The sequence below is a fragment of the Populus euphratica genome, unplaced genomic scaffold, assembly GCF_000495115.2.
Source record: "Populus euphratica unplaced genomic scaffold, PopEup_1.0 scaffold109.1, whole genome shotgun sequence".
NCBI lineage: Eukaryota > Viridiplantae > Streptophyta > Magnoliopsida > Malpighiales > Salicaceae > Populus > Populus euphratica.
In genome coordinates, this window is record NW_011499999.1 from 427493 (window position 1) to 435656 (window position 8164).

Sequence of the window (8164 nt, forward strand, 5' to 3'; positions counted from 1 at the left end):
AGAGGAACAACATGCAGACATCTTAACAAAAGCACTTCCTAAGCTTAAGTTTGAGTATTTGAGACAGAAGTTGGGAGTTTGCAGTTTCAGAGTCAAGGAGGAGAATTGTTGACCAAGAATGACTCTAGAAGCAAAATAAAATCTCAGCAGAATCTGAGTTTGTTTACAGTATTAGAGTTTGTTTCTTGTTACTAGTCTAATGACTATTTTTATTCCATGTAACAGAAAATCAGATATCCTAGGAGAATATCTTGCAATTCTGTTTATTCCTTATTGTATAAATAATTGTATTGAAAATGAATAAAGGAGTGTGTTCTGCTGCAACTACAACATAAAAGTTTTGTTTTCTCTTCAATATATACTACAGAGGTTCTGAAGAGAATAGCCGAGTCCAAGATAAGTATGCATGTCGGACACGCACCTATGTCGGATATGTATCCCGGGTCCGAGCGACATAGAAAACATCTGTGAAGTGAATCAACTCTGTTACATTGCTCAATTGTTTATTTTCTTTTGCCTTCCTTTCTTTTTTGCTTTTGGCTTGCGGGGTGGCTTGTTGTTGTCTTGTTAGGTTGCGAGGTATGCTGGGGAAGAACAGCTAGTGGAAGCATTAGACGGATCAGATGTTGTGATTATTCCAGCAAGATTTCCAAGAAAACCTGGAATGACTCGTGATGATCTCTTCAAAATCAATGCAGGAATTGTCAAATCTTTATGCACAGCCATCGCAAAATACTGCCCTAATGTGAGCTCTTTTTCTGGGATATACTTGTTCAAGAAATGAGAATTCGTTGTCTTGTTTCCTCTGCTTCGATGGATATGTTGATTGTTGATAATTTCGATTTCATTGATGGGATTAGGCTCTGGTTAATATGATAAGGAATCCAGTGAATTCTACTGTCCCGATAGCTGCTGAAGTTTTCAAGAAGGCAGGGACATTTGACGAGAGGAAGCTGTTTGGTGTGACAACGCTTGATGTAGTCAGAGCTAAAACTTTCTATGCTGGGAAGGTGAAAGTTCTCGTGGCTGGTATACCTATTTTCTTGCTTTAGGTTGCTTTCATGTTTATGTACACCTTTTAAGGAAATGTATGCCTTTGTTTTCTATTGCGTCTTCCTGTTGTAAAGGTTAATGTGCCAGTAGTTGGCGGGCGTGCTGGCATAACCATCCTCCCTATTTTCTCTCAGGCCTATCCTGCATCCTTCTTCTGTTTTCATTTTAAGTGATTTATAAAAATAAAATCTTTGAGATAGTACTGATGTCACTAGCTTGAATCTTTGGGGTGTTGAATTATGCCCACGACCGCTCCCAAATCCAGTAATTTATCAGATGATGACATAAAGGCTCTCACTAAGCGAACACGGGATGGAGGAACTGAGGTTGTGGAAGCGAAGGCTGGAATGGGATCAGCAACACTTTCCATGGCGTAATGTCCTGATACCTCTCCATCAGTCTTGTCAGCTAAAAAAGCAAAAAAAATTGCTATCATTTACTAAATGGCTATTCTCATAAACTGTTAAGCAAACTAAGAACAAATAACTTGACATCAATTTATCCAAATCAATTTATAATTCACAAGTTTTAATTCTTTTTTCTCTTTGTGCAATCAAAATCAGGATCAAACAATCAACAAATATAATGCAATAATTACACAAATCAATATCAAGATTTTTACATGAAAAACTCAATACGGGAAAAAACCACGGAACCGTAGTCCATCTAAAAACTTCAATTATCAACAAATAATGGGTTCACAATTATTCTCCCTTAGATTCAACTAAAGCCTACAACATACATATCATCAAGAACAACTTATTATTGGAATACAACAAGATTCTTGGAATACAACAAGATTAAAGAAGAAGTATTTGAAAAAAAAACTCACAATACTGACACCCCCGTTTTATGTCAAAACGGTCAGCTTCCACAACACCAATCTTCAATCCAACTATTCAGAATGTAGAGTAACGTGTCTAGAAGCTGTTGTAAAAATCTCAGTCTGATACAACGATTAACGAGCTGGAAAACAAAGAATGAAGATAGCCAATTGAGCTGTCTCAACTTCCTCTCTTTCTCCCGTTTTTTATCTTCTCTCTTCTATTTTATCTACTGCCTTCTACAATAAACTTTAGGTTTTTAATTCCAAGAGACATCTATGCTGTCTCTTGACAATTAATATGGTGATCTCACCATCACATTGTGCAGAACCACACACAACAAATTTCCCCCTCACGCAGCATGTGAGGAATTCGTCATACTAGCGATCAACATGTAAGCTTCAATTTAGGAGGCTCTACCAAGCCTACTTTCCTTATGCAAAATTCAAACTTGTCACTTAAATGTTCAAGTTGTTTATGCCATAAATCAGTAGAGTAATCTTCAATTGCATTCACCTCCCCTTTGATCACCTTGGCTTGTGACATGTAGAGACTCATCTTCTTCTTTTTAGCAACAATTAAAGAATTTATGGAGAGCTTTTATTTACCATCTCCAAAGTAATTATAATAGCCTTCTTCATCAAGAGTACTTGTAAAGATCAAGTGTAGGCGCGTATCAGACACATACCTAACATCTTTGAGTAATAACTTGCACCCAGTATTGGTTTCTAACCAAATGTCTCCAATGCTCACAACACTAGTCATCCCTTGATTTCCCATCCTAACTTGACCAAAGTCACCAGCAGTGTAGGATGTATAAAAATCACATCAAGATGTAACGTGATAAGAAGTTGTTGAATCTGCAATCTGGGTGGTATCTTGACGTGCAAGATTAACACAACCAGCATTGCAAACAATGGTAACATCATCATCAAATACAACTGCAGTTGTACCATTCTCTTCATTCTTGTCTTCATCTTTACCATTTTTATCTCTTTTGTACTTTTTACAATCTTTTTTTAATATGTCCAAGCTTGTCACAATAATAACACTTAATTCCCTTCCATGACTGAGATCTTCCTCTTGGCTTCCATTTACCTTTTCTATTGCTGGATTCTCTATCTTGCTTGCCATGAGAGAACCTACTTTGACTTCTCCCTCGGCTTTCTATAACAAGTATATGAGACTCGGAAGTGCTTGTCCATTTCCTCCTCTTCTCTTCATTAAGGATACAATCCTTCACTATTTTCAAAGTGATCTTTTCATTCGAAGTAAAATTGCTAAGTGACACCACCAAAGTCTCCCAATTACCCGGCAATGAACTCAATAGGATTAGTGCTTGCATCTCATTGGCTAACTCAAGATTCATCAATGACAGCTGATTCAAGAACCCGTGGAATTCATTTATATACACTGAAGCATCTTCACCATCTTTGTACTTCAAATTTACAAGATCTTTAATTACAAAAACCTTGTCTTGTGCACTCTCCTTAGCAAAGGTTTCTTCCAATATCTTCCACACTGTATAACAGTCATGTTCTTGAGAAATATGATTAATGGACTTAGAAGATACCTATTTTCTAACATAAGCAGTCACCTTTCGATTAAGCTCATTCCATTTTACCTCATCTATCTCATCAAGCTTTTTTCCCTTTACACTCAAGTGGTAAAGCCAAATCATTGCAATATAAGCGATCCTCCATCATTGTTTTCCATAGAAAATAATTGAAGGAAGTGAGCTTTATCATGTTTGAATCTTCTTTTTCCATTTTAATTGCACAAGAAATTTAATCTACACAATCAGTGCTCTTGTCACAACCCGAATCCCGGATCCATGACCGGCACATAGGCAAGGTTCCCCTCCAAGGTTCCATACCTATGCGAACCCAAAACTTACACACAAACTTATCATAACTCAATCAGAGTTCAACGCAGCATTAATAACAAAATCAACTTTATAATATAATGGAATTGTCTTAATACAAGAGTTAATATAATTTCGTAGTTTTGGAGCACTAATTAGACATAAAGGAAAATGTACGAATTACAACCAAAAGAGCAGGTTTTGAAGGTCCAACAAAAGTGACCTGCTATCAAGCTATAAGCCTGAAAATGATAAATAATGAGAGTGTGAGTTCAACGTACATATTGGTTCATATCAAGAATTTAGATTCAACAAATAATCATGTTTATCATAACAAGGATAATAGTCAACATATATATTATCAAGAAGCATGATCCAATTCATATTAACAAATCAAATATTTATAATATTTCTCATGCATATGGAAAATTATCCACTCACCTGACTCGAAGCAAACAAAAGTCAAAAGCAGACACAAGAGAAAATCCTACTAACGTTCCACCGGTAGAATATCAGGATTATCTGAATATAATGGAGACATGTTCAAGAATGACTCAAAATAATATATAACCTATTTAATACACTTATTTAAGGATGTATTCCATAACCCTATATGTTTTTGAACTAACTAGTTATTTTCCAAAAAAAACCCAAAAATTAACGGTTTTCTCAAAATCTAATCCATAATAAAACAAATAATAAAATTGGTAATACTTCACTAACTAACCCTCAATTATTCATCAAACCCATCTGCAAAAGCTAATATTACAGCTAGGGACTAATCAGTAATTTATCATATTTTTAATGGTCAAATTGTAACTTTATCCATTTGGAGGACCAAACTAAAATTATCATAAATCCATGACTATACTGAAATTCTGACCATAATCAATCCCCATTTCTGTCCAGATCATCTCATTACACTTCAAGGACCATTCTGGAATTTTATCAAAATTGTTTAGGGTTAAATGGTAATTTTGTTAAATTGAAAGTGTTAAAATTGTATAACTATATAGGAATTCTGCCCATAATTTATCTTTTATTCTGTTCAGAACCTCGGAATATGCCCCAGGGACCAATCTGTAAATTTTTCAAAGTTTGGGGACTAAACTGTAATTTCCACAAATTGAAGGACCAAAATGAATTTTCGTCATCTTCAACCTCCAACCCAGAATTTCAACAGAAACCCACTGTTCTTTCCTTATTTCTAACATAATTTCACCATTCAAACAAAATCATAACTCAAAATCATCATCTTTCAATTCAATGCATTACAGCTCGAATACTACTTTGTTAGAAAAACTAAGAACAAATAATCAGACGTCAATCTACCCGGATTAATTCACAAGTTCCAATTATTTTCCCTCTTTGTGCAATCAAAATCAGGATCAAACAATCAACAAATATAATGCAACAATTACACAAATCAACACCAAGATTTTTACGTGGAAAACCCGATGCTGGAAAAAACCACAGGACCGTAGTTCATCTAAAAACTTCTACTATCAACAAATAATGGGTTCACAACTGTTCTTTTTTAGATTCAACTAAGGGCCACAATATACATATCATTAAGAACAACCTATTCTTGGAATACAACAAGATTAAAGAAAAAGTATTTGAGAAAATCTCACAACACTGACAGCCTCGTTTTATATCAAAACGGTTAGCTTTCACAACACCAATTTTCAATCTAACTGTTTAAAATAAAGAGTAACGTGTCTAGAAGCTGGTGTCAAAATCTTAGTCCGATCCAACGATTAAAGAGCTAGAAAACGAAGAATGAAGACAACTAATTGAGTTGTCTCAACTTCCTCTCTTTCTCTTGTTTTTTTCCTTTTCTCTTTTATTTTCTCTACTGTCTTCTACAGTAAATATTAGATTTTTAATTCCAAAAAATAGCTATTAATGTGGTGGTCTCACAATTACATGGTGCGAGACCACACACAATATAAACAACTTTGATTCCTATTGTAGCTACGCTGGAGTTGTCTTTGCTGATGCTTGCTTAGAGGGGGTCAATGGAGTTCCAGATATTGTTGAATGCTCCTTTGTGCAATCAAGCATCACTGATTTGCCTTTCTTTGCCTCTAAGGTGAGTCAATGGTCAGAAGCTAGGCACCAGCTTCACATCACAAGCTGGGCTTGATACGGATAAATCTCTAAGCTGATTGCTGCCGTGATGCTGCAGGCAAGGCTAGGAAAGAATGGCGTGGAGGAAGTCTTTGGATTGGGTCCTCTTTCAGACTATGAACAACATTACAACAGGGTCTTGAAAGCCTCAAGCCGGAGCTTAAAGCTTCTATAGAGAAGGGAGTTGAGTTTGCCAATCAAAATCAATTGGACAAGTTATGCAATATTTTTTAATCATATTTTGGAACAGTATAGTCACTGTTTTCCCGGCATATGAAAATTTAGTTAGTCTATGGATTTTTCAAGTTTCAAATTTAATTAGTCACTATTTTGGAATCAAATTTCTTATGAAAAATTCAACTACTATGGAGATGGATTTAATTAGTCTAGGACAGATTTATAGACAAAATTTCTGTCATGGTGGAGTGTCTTTTAGTGTGTTTCAAACTCAGTCGATGAGTTGTTGTTTCAATGGCAAAATAATGATCAACGGCAAGTTTAAGAGAAAGTCATCGCCACTACTCTCATATAGTATTGCTTGGAGTATCTGATTAAGAACCTCAATAAGGACACATTACACATGAATGAATAAAATATATACAAAAAAGAGGGGGGACACCTTATTCAATGTGACACACTTTGCAACCTTCACCATGTTCTTGTAGAATGGATATGAAAATTGAAAGGTTCAAAAGCTTTAGCCCATATAGCAACAGACTTGGGCATAGACATATTGAGGCTCGAGTGAAGCTCAGAAAAGAAGTTGGGGTTTTCGGAATAATTCACTGCGCATTTCTCAATTGACTTGAATGTCTTCGGATTGGTGTTTTTACAACGTCGAGACATTTCGATGTTGTGCACAAAAATCTATCTCATTTGCAGCTCTTTTGGGATGATAAATTATTGTATAAAAATTTGAGAAATACACATGCCAAAATGACTAGTCCTGCCAAATACTTGATGAACCTGTAATAAGGAATTTCATCGAGCATCTAACACCCTTTATTGAACCTCTCCACTGATGTCATGTTTACCAGTATCTTGTTCAGAGTTTCATCGACTTTGAAAATTGGACCCCATTTGATGGCATGTTTAACGTTGGGAAACGTCTAGGGGTTATGAAAATGGAAACTCATGAACATTAATTTTCTTGAACAGTTTATGAAAATTGGACCCTATTTGAGTTTATGAAGTAACTTAATAAAACGTCTAGAAGAGGCACCTCACCTTCAAGGAGAATACCAAGCTTCATGAGAGAATGTGCAGCCTTGCTAAACATGAGGCACCGGAATCTTGTCAAAGTATTATATGCATATGCTGACGTTGATCTTCAATGTGATGATTTTAGAGCTCTTGTTTATGAGTTCATGATCAATTAAAGTCTAGAAGAATGGTTGCATCCAAACCAAACATTGGATCAGGAAGTGGATGGGCCAAGAAATCTTGATCTCATTCAGAGGTTAAACATTGCAATTGATGTGGCTAACGCGCTCGACTATTTTCACAACCAATGCAAAATGCCTATTGTTCATTGTGATCTTAAGCCAAGTAATGTTCTTCTCGATGGAGATATGACTGCTCATGTTGGGGACTTTGGATTGTTAAAGTTCCTTTCTGAAGCATCCTGTCAGTCATCTTCGAGTCAGACAAGCTATGTAGGATTAAAAGGCACCGTCGGCTATGCAGCTCCCGGTAACATACAACTCTAGAGGGATACATATTCCATTATTTACAAGTTTTGTCTAGCATTTTATCTCCAGGGTCATAAAAAAACTCTGATTAATTAACGATTCAAACAAACTAACTGCAGAGTGTGAAATCACCCTAACATTGTTGACAAAATCAACAATGTTTGTCAACAATGTTAGGCACAAATTTGTCAACAATGTTAGGCACCAATTTGTCAACAATATTAGGCATAAATTTGGTGCCACCTACCTTGCCCTTGTCTTTTGCATGGATGTTTGCCTATAAATAGGCAATGCATCCAAGCATTATAGACACACCATAAGAGAGAAAGAAGAGAGGGTGAGAAGAGAGTAATCCCACAAAATTGTGAGGTATTTGTGAGATAGTAAGTGAGGTGTTTTCTCCTAATAATAGAGAGATTTTTGTTGTTCTCCTATTATTAGAGAGAAGTTATATTCCCACATTACTTAGTAAATCCTTCTATACTTGTCCGTGGACGTAGCCAAATTGGGTGAACCACGTAAATTCTTGTGTGTCATTTCTCATTTTATCTTGTCCCTTACCTTTTGTTTTGTCGGGTTTGCATGCCAGCATCCTAACA

At 35.8% G+C, this 8164-nt stretch overlaps 2 protein-coding genes across 2 annotated transcripts in view; both read left to right on the forward strand.

Annotated features, from left to right (window-relative positions):
• Positions 1–6097, forward strand: part of LOC105140820 (malate dehydrogenase, mitochondrial-like) — a 10954-nt gene extending 4857 nt beyond the window's left edge. The window contains exons 3-8 of the mRNA XM_011047817.1: positions 572–745; positions 861–1029; positions 1126–1191; positions 1306–1426; positions 5719–5836; positions 5933–6097. Of these exons, the coding sequence (XP_011046119.1) occupies positions 572–745; positions 861–1029; positions 1126–1191; positions 1306–1426; positions 5719–5836; positions 5933–6049 (765 nt within the window). The 3' untranslated portion in view covers positions 6050–6097. The remainder of the gene's footprint in view (positions 1–571; positions 746–860; positions 1030–1125; positions 1192–1305; positions 1427–5718; positions 5837–5932) is intronic.
• Positions 6098–7147: 1050 nt separating this feature from the next.
• The window catches only part of LOC105140795 (probable LRR receptor-like serine/threonine-protein kinase At3g47570), a 6127-nt gene continuing 5110 nt past the window's right edge, over positions 7148–8164 (forward strand). The window contains exon 1 of the mRNA XM_011047775.1: positions 7148–7566. Within this exon, the coding sequence (XP_011046077.1) occupies positions 7392–7566 (175 nt within the window). The 5' untranslated portion in view covers positions 7148–7391. The remainder of the gene's footprint in view (positions 7567–8164) is intronic.